At 37.7% G+C, this 21,588-nt stretch overlaps 1 protein-coding gene across 1 annotated transcript; it reads right to left on the bottom strand.

Annotated features, from left to right (window-relative positions):
- Window positions 1–5,789: 5,789 nt before the first annotated feature.
- On the bottom strand, window positions 5,790–19,483 carry LOC119876945 (UDP-glucuronosyltransferase 2B31-like). Its single transcript, XM_038556224.1, has 6 exons — window positions 18,624–19,483; window positions 13,681–13,829; window positions 11,781–11,912; window positions 9,782–9,869; window positions 8,713–8,932; window positions 5,790–6,171 (listed from the first exon to the last, which is right to left on the bottom strand). The coding sequence occupies exons 1-6, from the start codon at window positions 19,393–19,395 to the stop codon at window positions 5,892–5,894; spliced, it is 1,641 nt and encodes a 546-aa protein (XP_038412152.1). The 5' UTR covers window positions 19,396–19,483; the 3' UTR covers window positions 5,790–5,891.
- Between the last annotated feature and the right edge of the window lie 2,105 nt (window positions 19,484–21,588).

The following is a 21,588-nucleotide window of genomic DNA, read 5'->3' as shown; positions in this document are numbered from 1 at the left end:
CTTTCAGCAGCTGGCTGCCAGAAGCTGCCTACCCCTGGGGTTTATCTTCTCATGTATCACCTCAGATTCACCTCTCTGCACCTTCGGCGTTGCAGAAAGTTGTCACTTTTGTAGAGTTGCAGCTATTTTCTTAGATCACCAGATGAGTTATCAGGTGTTCAGAATGATTTGATAGCTATCTAGCTGAATTCCTAGGATCAGATGAAACAGGTCTTCTACTTACCTATGCAGATTTTCTTTTTCATCTTGAGTCTACTCAATAGTTCATATTTTCTGCACCTACTAGCATTGGAGTTTCTGTTGCAATGAGTTGAGTGGGTGACAAAAAAGTGGCTCATATTTCAAATGTTATAGGTTCTTGTTGATCTTTTTTCCTTTCTAAGTTTTTATTGAAATTCCAGTTAGGTAACATACAGTGTAATATTAGTTTCAGGTATAGAATTTAGTGATTCCACAGTTCCATAGAACATCTGGTGCTCATCACATCAGGAGGCCATTTAACAGCTCCCATTTAACCTATTCCTCAGCCACTTCCCCTCTGGTAACCATCAGTTGGTTCTCTATGGTTATGAGTGTGTTTCTTGGGGGGGGGGGGGGGGGGGGGGATACCTGCGTAGCTCAGATATTTAAGCATCCACCTTCTGATTTCAGCTCAGGTCATGATCTCAGACTCTTGAGATCAAGCCCTGTGTCGGGCTTGAAGCTAGCATGGAGCCTGCTCAAGGTTCTCTCTCTCTTTTCCTTTCTCTGCCCCTCCCCCCTCCCCCACCCTTTCTCTCTCTTTTTTTTTTAAGTGTCTGTTTCTTGGTTTTCAGCTCTTTGAATCCCATTCTCACTGTTTTATTACCATGTATTAGCAAATAGTATAAATATTTCTTTATTTGTGTAGGTTCTTACAAGAATTCCTAGAGACTTTACTTTTTATGGTAAAATTCCATTAAAAATGTTAAATTCCGTATATTAATGTAATTAGCTTCAGGTGTGCTATATAGGGATTCAATAATTCTTTTTCTTTTCTTTTCTAGTTTTATTTAAATCCTAGTTAACACACATTGTGATATTATTTTTAGGTGTACGATTTAGTGATTCAGTTCTTAAACACAACACCCAGAGACCATCACAGCAAGTGCTCTCTTCATACCCATCACTTATTTACCCATTCCTCTCCCACCCAGTATGTGATCTATTCTGGGAAGGTCCCATGTGCACTTGCAAAGAATGTGTACTCTGCTGGGGTGAAACGATCTGAGGATATTTGTGAAGTCCATCTCGGCCAGTGTGTCATTCGAGGCCATTATTTCCTTGTTGATGTTCTGTGTTAGGTGATCTGTCCATTGCTCGGAATGTGATGTTAAAGTCCCCTATTGTTATTGCTTTGTTATCACTGAGTTCCTTTATGGTTGTTATTAATTGTTTTATATATTTGGGTGCTCCCAAGTTGGGGGCATAAATATATACAATTGTTAGATCTTCATGTTGGGTAGTCTCCTTTATTATATATACTGCCCTTCTTTATCTCTTTTTACAGTCTTTAAGATCTCGTTTGTCTGATGGAAGTATTGCTACTCTGGCTTTTATTTTTTGAAATATTCATTTGCATGTTAAATGTTCCTCCAACCCCTCACTTTAATCTTCAGGTGATGTTAAGCCTAAAATGAGTCTCTTGTAGTCAGTCTACAGTTGGGTCTTTTTTTTTTTTACAATTTAGTTCATTTACATTCAGAGTAATTATTGATAGATATGTACTTAGTGCTATTTTTTTGCTTGTTTTTTTTTTCACTGATTCCTGAGATTCTATCTGTTTGTTGCTAGTCTTTGACAGTTTTAGAATTTTTTTCCCACTGAAAAGAGTCCCATTTAATATTTATTGTGGGACTGGTTTAGTGGTCATGAACTCCTCTAGGTTTTTTGTTTGTTTGTTTTGTTTTTTTGTCCTGGAAACTTTTCATTTCTCTTCTATTCTGAATGGAGGCTTTACTGGATAGAGTATTCTTGGCTACATATTTTTCTCATTCAGCACATTGAATATACCATGCCACTCTCCTCTGACCTGCTAAATTTCTGTGGAGAAATCGGTTGCTAACCAGTTTCCTCTTCGTTAGAGGTTAGGGATTTCTTTTCCCTTGGTGCTTTCAAGATTCTTTCTATTTTTGTGTTTTGCAAATTGTATTACAATATGCCTTAGTGTTTCCCTGCTTTTGCTGATTTAGATGGGAGTTCTCTGTGTCTCCTGGATTTGGGTGTCTGCATCTTTTCCCATATTAGGGGAGTTTTCAGCTATAATTTGCTCAGATAAACCTCTGCCTCTTTTTCTATCTCTTTTTTCTGGGACTCCTACATTATGCACATTATTACACTTTATGGAGTCACTGAGTTCCCTAAGTCTACCTTCCTGACCCAATATTTTTCTTCCCCTCTTCTTTTCAGCTTCATTATTTTCCATTATTTTATCTTCTGTATCACTTATTCATTTTTTCTGCTTCTTCCATCCTTGTGGTCAAGCCCATGCAGTGGGTTTTGCATCTCGTTTATAGCATTTTTCACTTCAGCTTGACTAGTTTTTAGGTCTTTTATCTCTGTGGTAAGGGACTTTCTGGTATCTTCTAAGTTTTTCCCAAGGCCAGCTCATCTCTTTGTTATTGTTTTTTAAATCTTGCCCAGGCATATTCCTTATATCTCTGTTTGTTAGATCCCTGGCTGTGATGTCGTCTTGTTTTTTCTTTTGGGATGAATCTCTCCATCTTGGCATTTTGTCTAGGTCTCCGTCTTTGTGTTAGGAAAGCCATTTTGTTTCCTACTCCTGAGAATAATGACTGTATTAAGAAGAGGTCACATACTGTCCAGGGCCCGGTGCTTTGGGGAACGTTTCAGGTGTATGCTGTGTGCATTCCTAAGTTCCAGTTATTTTCAAAATGTAACATTTGTAAGTTCCCAGTTTTTAGTCTATTTCTTAATTGTAATTTTGTTACTAATGTATAATTTTTAGAAAGTGTAGAAATGTCATTTCAGAGTTCTTTCACTGCATAACAAACTGCCTTCACGTATAGTGGCCTACAACATCAATAATCTTTTAATTATTATCTCTCATAATTCTGGGTGTCAGCTGGCCTCAGCCAGTAGGTGGTTCTTCGGGTTGGTTCTTGGGTTTCTCAGATGGTTACAGGCATAGGGTAGATGAGGTGTAATCACTGGAGGATGTTCATTCACACCTCTAGTGATACTTTGGGAATAGTCAAATTGCTGTGGAGCTGGAGCAACAGAGTTTCTAAGGCACAACATTGTAATGTCTCCACCACTTAGCCTTCATATGGGTTCTTGGGGTTTGGCACAGGGTTCTAAAGTGAGTGGACTGAGAGAGGAGGAGGGGGGATGGAGGGAAAAAGGTGAATGAGAAATGAGAGGTAAAGAATGTATTGCCTTTTTTATGAGAGCCTTGGAAGTTAAGCTGTATCACTACACTGCATTCTTTTTGTTGAGACTACTGCGAGGCCTGCCGAAGGTCAAGGGGAGGAGACACGATGGGAGCATTGTCATGGTATTGGTAGTCATATTTCAAAATCACCATGAATATAATCTTTTGAAGCCAGCCAACAGAGGTTACTAAGCTACTATAAAATTCATGAAATACTGACGTGAAAAACACGGTAAAACAGTTAAGAATTGTTGAACTTAGATCTTCACATGTATTGAAACTTTTAATAAATACTCTCATATATTTATCACTAGTTATTTTAGAGGAAAGATTTCTTAACAGGAAAGAAGGAAGAAGGGCCCGAATTTGTAATAGAAGATGGTCTATCAGATTTTGGTCAATTAAATATTCTGAACGACACTACTGAACCGATAGCACAATATCAAAGTGTTGGAACTTGACATCTTGCATCAATATGTTTATTTTGTTAACAAATTTATTATTCCGTATAATAAGCATATGAAAATCATGTTGTGAAATGTCAAGAAATGAAGACATACGTAAATATTTAAATTATCATAATATGAAATCCTGTCTGTTTTGTGTTTATAGAAATTTACATATATTTTATTTTATTTCCAAAAGAGAGTATCGTGCTTGTATAGTTTTCCTGGAACTTGTTCATGTAGCAATGTTGACATGGAGATCATGCAAAAATGCTGCCTGTCACCATATCTTCGCCGTAATTACTGTATACATTACATCTCTCATCGAATGTGTTTTTTGGTAAATATTTAGGTACTTAAGGGAATATGCTGTACATCAATGTGTATGTGTGCATTTCTAGATGGCTGATTCCTAGATGTGGAATTGCAGGGTTAAATAGCGTGTTTTAATCTTATCGGAAGCATCATACTACATTGTACTCATAAAAATAGTGTTCTCAGATTCTTTCTCCCCCTCTTTTAGCAGAAGGAAATTTCTTAATTTGCTAAAGCGTATTTATCTATCGTGGGGCAATAACAGGCAATATTGGTGAAATAGTCAAAGTTTTTCACCTGAGATTGGGAAGGAGACAAGAGTGGTGACAATTGCACTTCAGTTCAAATTGCATGTGGGGTTCTGAGCATACAGGGAAGCCAAACTAAAAGCCACAGATTGTGTTAGGAGAACAGGTCCCTGGGAGGCAGAAGCTCGGGACTTGGACTGGAAACTTGCAAAGCAAGCCAAACCTAGTGGAAAGTTTAGAAAATGTTGCATGTGTACAACACACAGTGGACCCTGAAGCTAACCTGAAGGAAAACAATCAGGCGTTTATAGAGAAGCTACAGAATGTTGACGCGGTTTCCCTTTTCTCGCTTTGGCATTAATTCAAAATATTCACTAGAAGGATCACTTCCCGGAGAACTAAAACAATTCCCATTCTAAGTGAGCTTACTTCTGTAGGACTTCGTCTACCACTTGAAGCAGAAAGAAAAGCCAAAGAACGTCTTCGTGGAGCGAAGCCGCTGCCCTTCAGCGTCTATCAATGCTCCAGGCCAGGAGCCAGGGGAGGCTCCCAGGGCCACGGGCCGGCCCGGCTGCTCCCTGGAGAGAGGCCAGGCCCCGGGGTCCCCGGCACTCGGAGAGTCTGCAGAGGCTGAGGACCCCAGGGGACCCCAGCACCCCGACATCCATCTGCAGGCTCGTCACCATCCTGGCGGGAGGGGACCAGGGAAGAGGAAGCTGCGGGGGCCTGCCAGAGGCGTGCTGGGCTTGATCCCACAACTCTGAGACCATGACCTCTGCTCAAACCTGAGTGAGTAGCTTAATGGACTGAGGTGCCCACTAGCTCAGTTTTATAATAGGAAACAGCTGCTATATTTCTAAATTCACCGACATTGCACAGGATACTGACAAGGTGGTTGAAGGCCATCAACTTGCCATGCCCTAGGGTAAGGAGTGATGCTCAGGCTGGGTACACCATAAAAGCCCAGGAGAATTAGTGGTCACCCAAAACAAAATGGATGTAAAAGTCATTTTATACAACTTTAACTATCTGTAGTTTCTCTAGCAAAGGAAGAAACGACAAATTTTGCACCAAAATGAAGTGAAATATTCTGAGTATTTATTTGCACAGTAACAGTGACATTGTGTTTAGCCTACTTAATGTTCTGATATTCATGCCCAATGTTGGAAACACAGGTAAGCTCAGTAATTTTTGGAGGGGGATAACTTTTCATTTAGAATAATAAGTTTCTGTAAATTCCCATAGAGTTTTATTTTAATTAATTTTATTTTGCCAGTTTTTCTCTTGGCATGACATATTTCTGACTCTTAAACAGGCAATAAATCCCTTGAGAGCAGATGTTGATCTCAGAACCGAAGTTGTGAGGAGTCGTTTCTTCACAGGGGAGGGAACTTTGCATCATAACTCCTTGCTGGCAGAAACCGGAGGAGCCCGTCTAGGAGGCAGACCAGCTGGAGGCCTCAGATACGACTACTCCTTTTTTATCTTCTTCCCAGTTTTTGCGACCTTCCGACAACAAAACAGACAACATTGTGTGGTGACAAATATAGCAGTTGCCACACAGGCCAGCAGAAACCCAATCACATCCAAGGAGTGGTACTGGAACCAGGTGAGGTCATGGGAGGCTGGCCGCAGGTGCTTGGCTCCTTGGTGGCGCATGACATACTCGATCCAGAAGACTGCCCGGTCCAGGGGCTTTATAGGCTGATCGTGGTGAATTCCTGATAACTTCATAGCATTCTCTTTGTACCTAAGGGAAAAACGTAAAGATGCCGACATTGAAAGGAAGTTAATTTGCCAAACCAAAGAATTCCCTGAGAGGAACAGTCTTCACGGAATACCCATACATTCAAAATCAGCTAGAATATTATTGTGAAGTGGATGTAATAATGTACCTACTACTAAGATGTTGGTATGGGGTGTCACAAGCTACCCAGAAGCACCCCGTCTGCCCTGATCCTTTTAGTCATCATACATTAGTTTTTATTATTTATGTGTTAGAATATGAAGTGAGCACTCATTTCCTTTTGTCTTTTGTGTCAGAGTTGTTGGTTACTTCTCGCACTGTATGGTATTCCATTGTTTGGCAATACCGCAGGTTATTTCATCATTTAACGGTCAATAGCCAGTTGTGTTACTAACCGTTTGGCCATTACTACCAATGCTGCCATAAAAATCTTGTATCTTTTGATTTACATGTTTGTACATGTGTTTGTATATATGTAGAAGTGGAATTGCGGAGAAGAGGTGTATTTATGAGTAGGATTTCTTTATTGGCTGAATTATGTAGAAGTATATTGCTGAATTTCCAAAATGTAGAGAGGTTTCAGTTGTCTTTCTTTTTGATGATTCTAAGTGAATCCCAGTAGAGCTGAACAGTGTGCTCTTGATGATTTATATTTTTCAAAATTCCTTTTGGTTTATGGCCCACATACGGTTAATTCCAGTATCTATTCCATTCTTGAAAAATGGGTATTCTCTGTTGTTATATATATATATATTATATATATATATATGCATATATATGTCATATGGGTTGCATTTTTAAATTGTGTCCTTCAAGAGACTTAGGTTTTCTCCCTTCCATTATCTTGCTATCTTTTTTCCCTTGTTTTGATCTTATTTTTCTATGTTTCTGAGAAAGATGTTTAAAAATTCAATATTATGACTGTAATTTGAATGTTTGTTCTTTGGCCCACTTCTACTGCATTTTGATGTTTTTTTGTAGTAGGCGTCACTAATTGGTAATTTGTACTGTTTTGAAAGATCAATCTATTCATCATTATGAAATACTTCTCTTTATTTTTGTTGGTGATTCTGGACTAGTGTGTCTGATATTAGCATGGGTCCAACATCTTTCTGCGTACTTCGTACTTACTATCTTTTTGTGCATTTCTATTTGAACATGTCTTATAACTGGCATATAGTTTAAAAAAATGTGTTCTGACAATCTTGTCTTTAAATTATTTAGTCTGTTTAGATTTAATGTCTTGGCATATTGATATTTTCATCTACTGTCTTAGTCTGTTTTCTTTTCTATTTGGCCAACCTGCCTTATATTTCTTTACCTTTCTCTCTTGTTTAAGGTATTTTTATTATGTAGTAACTCTACCATTTTCTCCCCATAATACATTTTTCAGTATTTCTGATATGTGAATGACAATAAGTACATGAAAAGATGTTTAGTAACTTTGGGCTGGAAGAGAAATGAAAATGAAGACCACAGGGAGAGACCAACTAGGATGGCTGTAATAAAAAGATGATAGCAAGTGTTGAAAATGATGTGGAGAACTTGAATCTCCCATACTTAGCTGGTGGAAATGTAAAATAGTGCAACTTATTTGGACATCAATTTGGCAGCTCCTCATAGAGATAATCTGTGGCCTAGAAGTCTACCCAAAATTCTACTCCTAGATGTCTACCCAAAAGAAGTGAATAATTTTGTTCACATAATAAATGTGTAGCAATATTTATAATACCAAATTTGTGGAAATAACCCAAATGTTCACGAACTGATACATGGATAGATTGTAGCATATCCATACCATAGGATATTTATCATTCAGCAATAAAAAACTACCACACGAATGAAACTCAAAAACATGCCAAATGAAAGAAGCCACATGCAAAAGCCCATAAGTAGTATGATCCCACTTGTATGAAACACCCAGAACACAGCAATTTGTAGAGACAGAAGTAAATTGATGTTTACTTGAGGCAAGAGTAATGGGCAAAAACTCCTAAGTCAGTCGTATGTGATTTCTTCTGGGCTAATGAAAATGTCCCAAACTTAGATTATGGTGATGATTTCATAATTCCATAATACACTACACGTATTTGAGTTTTATACTTTTAGTTTTATGGTACACAAATTACATATTATAAAATATATTAACAATGAGAACCAAAATCAACGTTTAAGCAAAAAGATTTATAGCTTTGGAAATTTTGGTGCTGAATTGAGTCACTTTACATGACTTCAAGTTCTTCATTCTTTCATTCTATGGTTTCTATCATAGGAACTTTGAAATGTTCTTACAGTTACTATATAATAGTTTGCATTTGTGTATGTAGAAAAATGTTGCAGTAATTGGTTGCCCATTAAGTGAAAGGGATTTAAATGCAACTGTGAAATAAATGTCTGGTTGAAAATAAAAGTAGATTTAAGATCCGTTCTATCACTTGGCTTCTTTCCAAATTAGCCTCTTAAGAATGGGAGGAAACTCGCAGCCACCGTTGACTGAAGAATCTATCGATAAATTCCATCTATTAAAAAAAAAGTAATACTCACGAAGGGTCATTAATGACCGTCCTCAATGCATCGAGCAAGTCTGCACTAGACATTGTGCTGAAGTCCAGTCTGATAGCTGCTCCCTTAGCTTTCATGTGAACAATGTTATCAGCTTGATCGGCAAACAAGGGAATGCCCACCATGGGGATCCCGTGGTAGATCGCCTCATAGATGCCGTTGGTTCCACCATGGGTTATAAAGGCTTTGGTTTTCGGATGACCTAGGATTGGATGAATCTCAGCACATTATTAACTGTAAGTCTTAGAAATCAAATGAGAATTGGGCAACATAAGACATATGTTATTATATAAACATGAAACAGCATTCAAATGTCTTTTGGCTCTCAGCGCAAGAAGCACATAAATGTGCTGGAGAGGTAAATGAAGATTGGTGTGGTGCTTGTAACTTGAAAAATGAATACAAGATTGCTGGACAGACAAATTGAACGATAACATTCTGGTTATCACCAAAAAAAGGGAAAGGGTGCAAAATAAAGAAAGGGAGGTGGCATGTTAGAATATATTCTCTTAAAGGCACAGTAAAGTCACTGAGTTTCACATGTAGGGTGTCAAGGCAGCAGGAAGTGTGATGGTGGTGGCTCAAATCAGGGGAAGGAAAGATAGCACTTTATCATGAAATGTGTTGTGACTTCATGGAAAAGATTATGGTATTTTTCTAGAGAAAATGTAGGGTCACTGGTAATAAAAGAAAGGCTATTATTTTTCATTGGCACTGAATCCCCATGCAGAAGGAGAAAGGATAGGAATAAGGTGGGAAAATTCGGAGACAGAGCGATGTTCTAGGTAGTTAGTAACAAATTATGTGGGAGCAGTAATTACAGCTGAAATACAGGTACTTTGATTCTGGCCCTAAGGAATGGGACTGTGTATAACAACATGCCAACTGTTGTAGCTTATCTTTTTCCCTCTAGGTCTGCAAAATATATGTAAGAAAGTTAAGTTTTAGTTTTGAGTTTTTGAGTAGTAAATGCTCAGTCAGATTGCTTTTTGGTGAACTGTTATCATTTTGTTTAGAGTTCCTTTCAGTTCAATATTTTCCAGATTCTTACCAAGAAGGTCATTCTGGGGAAGCCACTTATACAGCCGAGTATTTGGCCCTAAGGTGTCTGGTTTCTTGCCATCAAATCTCCATAGAACCTTAGAAAGAAAAATACCTTATCTCATGAGTTGAACTTTGAAGTTATAGCTTGTGAACATTTTAAAGAAATTAAGAGATGATCTAGTTAGACTCCTTTCATTGACTGATAAATAACAAGGCAAAAGATATTAAAAATGAGACTACTAAAACCCTAGTATAGTAAGAATACCCCCATTTTGTTACTTATTTTTATATTCAAGCAAGTATGAATGTAATCATAATATTTCACGCATGAGTATTAAACAGATGAGATTATCAAGGACAAAAGAAGCATTTAAGAAATTTTTAGGCAGTTACTATAATTCTAGTGCAAACGAGTAGGTAATTACTAAGATCCACACCTTTGTCTGTTATCATTGCTTTCATCTTCCAATGTAATACCAACCTATTTACATCTTTTTAAGTGATACAGAAGGACGTTCCCTTATATCCACATGTTCATAGCCACTTGTTCCATAAGTTCTTTTATTTGAGTTTTACATGTTTTGATACACAAAAAAGCTAAATGTGCAATCTGCTGCTTGTGAGAAACAGGTAATTATGCTTATTAGTAATTCATTAATATCAATAATTTCTCCTTAGTACGTTTAACTTCTTCCACATTACTAATGATTAGGCAGTACTTCCAAGAAAAAGGTAATTTTTTTACATGAATGCAGAATATTATTAGTATTTCTTGGTTTGGCAGTTCTTTACATGTGGGAAGAAAAGCCTGTTGGCACTTCAGAAATAACAGTATACGTGTCAAAAAAACTCCAAAAGTGTAGTGGTGCTAAGTTTTATTGAACTGGTTGTTGACATTTCAGTGATGCACTACAAAGCACTGACAGCATTGATTGATATGAAATCTATGCCCAAGCAATTTCCATTGCCAGTACTAAATAGATTCTGATTTTAGAATTTCCCAGCAATCCTCATAACTGGATTATAGTTTACACTGGGTAGTATATATTTGCTATATGCATGTTAAAGTAACTTGCGATGGTAAGCAAAAATTAGCATAAGGAGAAACTATTACAGTGACCGAAAAGTAGTTCACAAATACCCAAATATGCCAGGTGCATTCTATGTATTGGAAAAGAATTTACTACTGTAGTTTATGTAGAAAGAGGCATATGAAACTTTCCCATGCTAGGCTTTCTTTCCGGTTGACTCCTTAATATGTTTCTTTTTCCTTCCTTAATCGGGAGCAGTTATTATTCTGATAAGTTAGAGTCCTTTGGAACCAGATATTAATAAGCACTTGGTCACCTTGAGGAGTGGACCCATCTTCTCCCTTTTCATTGATCTTACTCTTTCACTCGTAATAGGGCCCATTCCATCAGTCATGTCAATTTTTCTCTTTCTCTAAGTCATCTTGGCTGGAGGAAAGCCTAGACATAGTTTGGTGATTGTTTTTCTGAACAGCACACTGAGGAGGCTTATCTCAAAATTTAGGGGAAGGAAGAGAAACCTGGATTATCTGATAAGGGTAAACTGCAGGGTGCTTTTCAGACTTTTATCAGTTCCTCTTTAACATAACTGTTGAAATTTAACTCCTTTCTGAGAACAGCTATGAGGTAGGCAGTGCCCTTGGAAATCTTGAAAGGAATGCAGATCTTGTAAGGAAAAGGAAAGAATGACAGACAGAATTTGGTGATTGCTATACCTGCCCAGGACACATTACAATACCAAGCTTTACTCTGCACGTCCTAAATATATTTCTTTCCAATCTCAATGTTAATGCCAAAGTTATTGTCAAAACAGCTTCTGTAGTACTTAGCATCTGCCATTTATATTTTCCTCATGTTTGAGGTAAATTGGAGCTATCATAATGATGTTCATGTCATGAAGGAAAGGGTAATCCGGCCCTTTACAGAGTTTAACAGCCTCATTAAGTAGTTGTATACAATTAAGATACTCTATCTAACCTTTTGTGGAATCTGGGCAAGGGCTGATGCGATCACATTGGCTCTTTCCTCTGTCATGTTATTGACCATTGACCCTAGAGAAAACACCACAATACCGTTTTCTCCAGAGCTCTGGACAAACTCTTCCATTTCCTGTGAAGAAAAAGTTAACTCCATCAAAAAGGAGAAACAGCATAGCAAACACCACTGAATGAATTTCTATGAGGTTGCGTGGGAGGCTCAGTCGTTTCAGCATCTGACTCTTGATTTGGGCTCAGGTTATGATTTCGGGATTGTGAGATTGAGCCCTGGGTCTAGCTCTGTGCCTAGAGGGGACTTTCCTGGGTGTTCTCTCTCTCCTTCTGCTCCCTTCCCCCACCCGATGTGCAGTCTCTCTCTCTCTCTCTCTCTCTCTCATAAATAAATAAATAAATAAATAGATAAATCTTTAAAAATTTTTCTTCAATTAAAGATAGATATCAAATATCATCAAGAATTATTAGAGTAATGCCTATATTGATTCTTATTGTGATAAACTACACATAAAAATTATCATTTTAACTATATCTGAGTATGCAGTTCAATAGTGTGTATATTTTATACTGTTGGTCAACTAATCACCAGAACTTTTTCACCTTGTTAAACTGGATCTCAGTACCCATTATATAACAATTACCGATTTCTCATAGACCATCTTTATTTTTTTTTATTTTTTAAAAAGATTTTATCTTTTTATTCATGAGAAACAGAGATAGAGAGGCAGAGACACAGGCAGAGGGAGAAGCAGGCTCCATGCAGGGAGTCCGATTTGGGACTCGATCCCGGGTCCCCAGGATCATGTTCTCGGCCAAAGGCAGGCGCTAAATCGCTGAGCCACCCACTGATCCCCCCTCCTTGACCATCTTTATCAACCATCATTATACTTTGTATTTCTGTGAATTTGAGTGATCTGGATACCTTATATCAGGGAATCATACAGTATTTGTCTCTTAATGATCGCCCACTTTCACTTTGCATAATATCCCAAAGCTTTGCCACTTTGTAGTAGGTGTTAGAATTTTCTTCTATTTTAGGCCAAATATTCCGTTGTGTGTAAATACATTTTGTTTATGGATTTATCTGTTGATGGACACTTGTGTTAGACTGAATAGAACTTTTGCTAGTTTTACATCAGGATTTAGACCTTGAGAGAGTTACCATATACACCTAAATATTTTGCAATCAAAATCGATATTATGTTAACCATTGAATAAGATCTTAGTTTTAGGGTAATCAGACCCTTTGCAGAGTTTAACAGACTCATTAGGTAGTTATATATGATTAAGGTTATTTATCTAACCTTTTGTGGAATCTGGGCAAGGGTAGATGTAATCACAGTGGCTCATTCCTCTAGTAGACATCCAGCATGATGAAGAGACCATCAAGTAATTCAGTAAGAGATGCTTATTTTTCAATTATGTCTTGAAGGTTCAATATCAACCTAAAACTTATTACATCATTGCTTTTTTCATGAAGATTTTCACCTTATATGCTAAGAGTGTACTTTTGCAATATTATACTATGGATTTTTTCAGATATAAGTGGTAGAAGTTATTTGGTCTTTATTAAATATGCAGAATTCATGGTCCTCATTATATACACAGTGTAGCTTTCTCTGTGCTCAGGTTTACTGAGATTTTGTCTGGCCTTGGTGTGTGGCGGAAAACATATGTTCTCATATATTAATTAAACCTGTTAATGCTCTAAGTCGTCAAACCTTGGAATCTCAAATGAGGAATTGTGTAAAGTTGGAATGACAGCAAGGAAACATTAGATTTGCCTGCAGATATTGTTGGGGCACACACCATTGTTGAGAAATGATCTTTTTAAGCTACAAAAATGGCCTAGAGGAAACAAAGCAAAAGAAACAAGAATCAGGTACCGTAGGCAGGGATTTGGCGGGTTTGCAGTGGAGGCCTCCAACAAAGTCAAAATGTGGTAAGAGTGGGTGAGGATATTCAAAATCCCAGTAGGTTCGAATGAGCCATATATCAGCTTTCCTCATTAACTCATATAGTGTAGTGGGTCTTCCTGAAGGCAAAAAAACAAACAGATCACATCAATAAGAGAAAGGATGGGTATCCCTGGGTGGCTCAGCAGTATGGCGCCTCCCTTTGGCTCAGGGCGTGATCCTGGAGTCCCGAGATCGATTCCTGCCTCGGACTCCTGGCATGGAGCCTGCTTCTCCCTCTGCCTGTGTCTCTGCCTCTCTCTCTCTTTCTGTGTCTATCATCAATCAATCAATCAATCTTTAGAAAGCTAAAAAAAAATAAGAGAAAGGATAAAAAGTATATGATCATTTCCACATATGCAGAAAAGGCATTTGACAAAGTAGAACAGCCATTGAAGATAAAACCCCTCAGCAACATTGGTTTCGAGGGAACATACCTCAACAAAATAAAGGCTAAAATGGAAAACCCACAGTGAACATCATACTCAAAGGGAAACAACTGAGAGCTTCTCCTCTAAGGTCAGGCAGAAGACAAGGATGTCCACCCTTACCACTTTTATTCAACATAGGACTAGAAGTCCTGGCTACAGCAATGAGACAATGAAAAGAAATAAAACCATCCAAATTGGTCAGGAAGAAATAAAACTGTCACTATTTGCAGTTGACATGATACTCTGTATAGAAAACCCTGAGGACTTAAGCAGAAAAGTCCTAGAACTGATAAACTAATTCAGTAAAGTCACAGGATACAAATCAGTGTACAGAAATCTGTTATATTTCTATGTACTAATAATGCAGCAGAAGAGAGACATTAAGAAAACTATCCTGTTTGCCATTGCACCGAAAATAATAAAACTTTACCAAAGAGGTGAAAGACCTGTACTCTGAAAACTATAAAATACTGATGAAAGAAATTGAGGATAAAAGGCATTCCATGCACAAAACTTGGAAGAATAGTATTGAACTGTCTATAATACCCAAGGCAAACTTTAGATTTAGTGTGATCCCTATCAAAATACCAACAGCATTTTTCACAGAACTGGAGCAAACGATCTTAAGATTTGTTGGAACGACAAAAGATTTCAAATGACCAGAGCTATCTTGAAAAAGAAAAACAACCAAACTGGACGTATCACAATACAAGAGTTCAAGTTATGCTACAAAGTTATAATGATCAAAACAGTATGGTCGTGACACAAAAATAGACACATAGATCAATGGAAGAGCATAGAAAACCCAGAAATGAACCCACAATTATATGGGCAATTAATCTTTGACAAAGCAGGAAAGAATATCCAATGGGAAAATGACAGTTTCTTGGTGTCGGGAATATTGGACAGCAACATGGAAAAGAATGAAACTGGACCACATTTTTTTTTAGTCTTCTTTTATTTTTTTTATTCTTTTAAAAAAATTTTTATTTATTTATGATAGTCACACAGAGAGAGAGAGGCAGAGACATAGGCAGAGGGAGAAGCAGGCTCCATGCACTGGAAGCCCGACGTGGGACTCAATCCCGGGTCTCCAGGATCGTGCCCTGGGCCGAAGGCAGGCACCAAACTGCTGCGCCACCCAGGGATCCCTTTTTTATTGTATTTTTATTTTTAGTCTTTTATTTTATTTTATTATATTTTATTTTATTTATTTTATTTTATTTTATTTTGTTTTATTTTATTTTTTTATTCATGAGAGACATAGAGAGAGAGAGAGAGAGGCAGAGACACAGGCAGAGGGAGAAGCAGGCTCCATGCAGGGAGTCCAAGGTGGGAGGGTCTCTAGGATCATGCCCTGGGCTGAAGGAGGCGCTTAACCGCTGAGCCACCCGGGGTGACTTGACCACTTTCTTATAGTATACACAAAAATAAATTCAAGGTGGAATGAAAGACCTAAGCGTGAGACAGGAAAACCATCAAAATCCAGGAGAAGAAAACACGCAGTGACCTCTTTGGCCTCAGCAAGAGCAATTTCTTACTAGATATATTGATGGTAGTAAGGAAACAAAAACAAAAATGAACTATTGGCACTTCATCAAGATAAAAATCTTCTGTACAGCCAAGGAAATAATCAGCAAACCTGACAGGCAACCTACAGAATGGGAGAAGGTATTTGCAAATGACATTTTCAGTAAAGAGATGGTATCCAACATCTATAAGGAGCTTATCAAACTCAACAACGACACCCAGGGAACAAATAACACATTTAAAAAATGGGCAGGAGACATGCATAGGCATTTTTTTTTAAAGATTTTATTAACTTATTCATAAGAGACACAGAGAGAGCGAGCGAGGCAGAGACACAGGCAGAGGGAGAAGCAGGCTCCATGCAGGGAGCCTGAGGTGGGACTCGATCCTGGGTCTCCAGGATCACACCCTGGCTGAAGGCAGCGCTAAACTGCTGAGCCACCCGGGCTGCCCATATGTCAAATTTAATGAACCAACCAAACAAGCAAAATACAAAAAGAGAGAGAGAAACCAAGAAATAGATTTTAACTGTAGGGAAAAAAACTGATGGTTATCAGAGGGGAGGGGAATGTGGGGGATGGGTAACATAGGTGATGGGGATTAAGAAGTGAACTCATGATGAGCACTGAGTGATGTATGGAAGTGTTGAATCACTATATTGTACACCTGAAAGTAATATAACACTCTGTTAACTATCCTGGAATGAAAATTAAAACGTGGTAGAAAACTAAGAGTAAATAAAGAAGCAAAAAAATCTCATAACAAGCAACAGGTAGAAAAAATGAGAGTAATGGAATATTAATATACTATGGAACCTTCTGAAAAGAGTTTTGACTAGTTAGCAAAAAGGCTTAAAAGTATTTGTAGTTTCCTAACAGAACACATATATGATACAAACATGTATTGATGCAAATATATACATTTGCATATATATATGTTGATCATATGTATATATGAAAGACAAAGTGTAAGAGACTCATTTCTCACATCACAGTAGTACGTTCACAACCAATTTGTTAACCTAAGCCACTATGAAAATAAACCATGCATTTATTTATTCTTGAATTCTGCAAAAGCAACAGATGCAAATGTATACTATTGAGCCCCCCCATCAATTAACCAATGGAAACACCTTTCCCGCGTGTACTCAGTGTAATTTCTACAATTTAGCAAGTTATTCCCTTGATCCGAGATTTTCCAAGAAAACTGTGAGTTTTGGGGGGTATGGCTTGTACCGACCATTGTAATTAGTTAATATTTGGAGCTTAACAATATTTATGTAATAAATAATATTTGCAAGTCACAGCTGGAATATTTTCCACAAGTACGGAAATAGAACGTGCACTCTTAATGGTGGCGCATTACGTCTTTAGGGCAGCCTGCTTCTCCCTCTGCCTGTGTCTCTGCCTCTCTCTCTCTGTCTGTGTCTCTCATAAATAAATAAATAAATAAATAAATAAATAAATATCTTTAAAAAATAAAAAAAACCCAGGATTTATAAGCCCTGGTGAAACAATATGTAATCATTAGAAACTTCATACTATAGATTCCTGAGTCTAACATAGCCATTGTATCTCATAGCCTTCTAATTGGCTGGGGTGAAGGAATTATGAAGGAGGTATTCACAGTCATAAAACATTATTAAACCTAAGCCACTGTCAAATTAAACATGCATTTGTTTATTCTGAAATGCTGCGAAAGTGACAGATGCAAATGTAAACAATTATTTGAGCTCCCCTGTCAATTAACCAATGGAAACACTTTTCCCTAGAATACTCAGTCTAATTTCTACAACTCAGCAAGTTATTCCCTTGATCCTAAAATTTCTTTCAGGTAATATGTAAACACTTTAGTTCTTTTTTAAAAAAAGATTTTATTTATTCATGAGAGACAGAGAGCGAGGCAGAGACACAGGCTTAGGGTGAAGCAGGCTCCATGCAGGGAGCCTGATGTGGGACTCTGTCCCGGGACCCCAGGATCACACCCTGAGCCAAAGGCAGACGCTTAACCGCTGAGCCACCAGGCATCCCAACACTTTAATTCTTAACTAAGGAAACTGAAGAAACAAGTGGGAATAATATCCTCAACACTATAGACAGTTGTACTAGAAATATATGACTCCTCAGTTGACATGTCTGCTTTCATCAAGATAGTGAAATTTCTAATGCCGTTTTTTTTAACATGGAAAAAGTGGAATAAAATGGATATATAGAAAATAAGTATAGTAGAGAAGAATTTAAAGCAGCGAAACTACTCTAATAGTGGTAGATGCATATCATTATAAATTTTTAAAACTCATAAAATGTACCAAGCTGAGAGTAAACTCTTACGTAAACTATGAACTTTGGATGATAATAATGTGTCAGTGTAGGTTCATGACTTGCAACAAATGTACCACTTTGATGGGGGATGTTGATAATGGAGAAACTTATGCCTGTGGGGGGGTGAGGGTTATATAGGAAATCGTGATTCAAAATGCTGTGACTTAAAATTCTTCTAAAAAGTAACGAAGCATAAGTAATATTTTCACTTTGATTTGTATTTGATAAACAACAAGGAAGGATAAAATACCGAGAAAAAATTAAAAAGCAACCCAAAGAAACCCCTTTTTAAAGCTATTACAATCAAACACATGGAATGGATATGTCATTGGTTCAAGAATTCCTCAGTGCTCTAATGTCAGTTATTGACTCCCTAGAGTGTGATGTACCCATAATGGACAGTGGGATTCTAACTGGCCCTGTCATATAAGTCTTTGCATGTGTTTGTGAGATTGAGAGATCATTTTATACTTTCATGTCATCATTTTACTTCTAAAAGACAAATTTCCTCCCTCTTAGTACTTCTACAAACTCTCCTCCCCAGCACTAGGAGAATTAGGACTTCATGTTACTAATGAAAAGCATGACTTACCTAGTACTTCGCTGTAAAACTGATCCCAACTCTTCTCATTTATTGTTTGGAACCAAAAGTCAAAATAAAGCACATACAGCATATTTTTTACTCTCTCCATGAATGTCATTTGATCAGTTAATTCTGACAGAATAACAGGTACGTAGGATGGAGGGAGAGGAAGTCCTCCACTGTGTTTCTCAAATGCGTAGCCTGGAGAGAAACGGAGACTGTACACTAAAGGTATTTTAAGGAGCTCAGCCAGCAGCTCACCGCAGGGTATGATAGTATCTGCAAGGACGAGATCAAATTTTGATTCTTGTAGTTTTGTCATGAGTTTCTTGTTCAAAACTACATCTTTACAGAGCTTCTGAGCACATTCATAAAATTCCCAAAAAAATTCTTGCATTAATGAAAAATATGTCCAAAATGAATCTTTTGGCATATCATATATCAAAATGTTGAGCAGTTTTATGAAGAAAGCCTCAAAATCACCTCTAGATAAATGTGCAGAATAAATCTCAAATTTAATAGCAGATAATTTGTTCGGATCAACAAGAATGGAAGCTGACGATGTCAGAACAGTCACTTCATGACCCCTCTGGACAAGTTCATCCAGGATTGTCTTTACATTGATCCAGTGGCTGTATTCCGTGGGCCACACCAGCACCTTCCCGCAACTCCCAGAGCTAAAGTAACAGCTCAGCTGTAGCCCCAGAAGCACTGAAATCCATTTCATAGACATCCTGGGGGATGCGCTGCTTCTTCTGAAATCCCTGCCTTCTTCTGCCATTGCTTGCACTTATATCCGAGGAGCATCAATCAGGAAGTTAAACTATAACTCCTACCTTTCAAAGTAAATACATTATATGAACTGTCCGAGCATTTGGATGGCAAGTGGAAAAAGCCAAAGTAGACGACTTTGTTTGTATGCAAATGTGTGTAATGTCTGTTTGATGATTTTAGTCCTATCATCTAGCTAAGAGTCAAGGTGCAAGTCATGTGTCTTACGTAATATATTTTGGAAGAGTGTCGAGGACGCTGCTGCGAGGTGACTGCAGTCCTCTTGACACAAGAATGAAAGTTATTATACAGGAAAATTATCTTTCTGGTTATGATGACCCGAGAGATGTTTTTGTTTTGTTCCCAAAAATTTGGTTGACATGTACTTCCATACCGTACAAGTGCCAGATTTAAAGTGTACAGTTCAGGGGTTCATAGTATATTCACAGAATTGTGCAACCGCTCCGGTGATCAATTTTAGAGCACTTTCATCACCCCAAATGGAAACCTTCACTCTGTAATGGAACTCTTCATTTTCTGCATTTCCCAGCCTTAGTCAGCATTTTGTCTGCTTTTTTTGTCATATATATTGCCTGTCTTGAGCATTTCGTATAAATGAAGTGTCTTTTGTGACTGGTTATTTTAATTAGCATACTATTTTATTTTAAAAAATTTTTTTACTTTATTGAGAGATCCTTGATATAACATTGTGCAGTGGTCAGGTGTACAACATGATGACTTGATTCGCTTTATATATTGTGACGAGATTACACCATTCTCATCCATCACCTCACACACTTATCTTTTTTTCTGGTGAGAACTTTATAAAAATCATTTTTATTACTTTTTTATTGAAGTACAGTTGACACACAATGTTAATTAGTTTCCGGTTACAACACAGTGATTCCACAAGTCTATCCGCTAGGGTGTGCTCACAGGCGTAAATTCCATTTGTCACTACACAATGTCACTACAATTACTGACTATGTTCCCTGCGTTTTAGGTTTTATTCTCCTGACATTTATTGCATTTATTTCATACCTGGAAGCCTGTATCTCCCACTCGCTTTCACTCATTTTGCCTTCCCTCTCCCCCTCTTTTCTAGAAGCTATCATTTCTCTATATTTGTGAGTCTTTCCGCTCTGTTTGTTTATTCGTTTGGTTTAGATTCCACATAAGAGTGAAATCATATGACATTTGTCTTTCTCCTTCTGACATACTTCACTTAGCATAATACCCTCTCGGTTTGTCCATGTTATCACCAATGGCAAGATATCATTCTTTGTTTGTGGTGGAATAAGATTGCATTGTCTCCATATAGTACGTCATCTTTATCCATTCATCTATTGATGGACCCTTGGTATTTCCATCAGCTGTTCTTTCAAATAATGCTGCAGTAAACATAGGGTGTGTATATCTTTTTGAATTAGTGTTTCGTTTTCTTTGGGTAAATACCCAATCATGGAATTACTGGAGCATATGGTATTTCTATTTTTAGTTTCTTGAGAAACCTCCATACTGCTTTCTCTAGTGGCTGCACCACCTACAGTAGACAAGGGTTCCTTTTCCTCCATCTTTGCCAATACTTGTATTTCTTGTTTTTTTGATTCTAGCCATTCTGACAGGTGTAAGATGAGATCTCCTTGTGGTTTTGATGTGTATTACCCTGATGATTAGGGACGTTGAGCATATTTTCATGTATCTGTAGGCCATCTATCGGTCATCATTATCTTCTCCTCCTCCTCCCCCTCCTCCTCCTTCTCCTTCTCTTCTTCTTCTTCTTCTTCTTCTTCTTCTTCTTCTTCAGAAGGCTCCATGTTCAAAGTGGTGGTTGAACTCTTGACCCTGAGATCAAGAGTCATATACTTTACCAATTGAGCCAGGCAAGTGCCCCTTCATTGCTGGTCTTCTTTGGGAAAAGTCTATTCAGGTTGTCTGCCCATATTTTAATTGGATTATTTCACTTTTTTGGTGTTGGATTGTATATGTTCTTCATATATTTTGGATATTAATCCCCTACTGGATATACCATTTGGAAATGTCTTCTCCTCTTCTGTAAGTTGCCTTTTTGTTTTGTTGATGGCTTCCTACATTGTGCAAAAACTTACTTTGGTGTAGTTCCCTTTTTTTTTTTTTTTTTCTTTGGTGTAGTTCCAATGGTTTATTTTAGTTTTGGTTTCCCTTGCCTGAGGAGGGATATTAG

This window comes from Canis lupus, chromosome 13 (assembly GCF_011100685.1).
Source record: "Canis lupus familiaris isolate Mischka breed German Shepherd chromosome 13, alternate assembly UU_Cfam_GSD_1.0, whole genome shotgun sequence".
NCBI classification, from domain to species: domain Eukaryota; kingdom Metazoa; phylum Chordata; class Mammalia; order Carnivora; family Canidae; genus Canis; species Canis lupus.
Note: the sequence above shows the minus strand (reverse complement) of the source record. Positions and strands in the feature narration are given on the sequence as shown.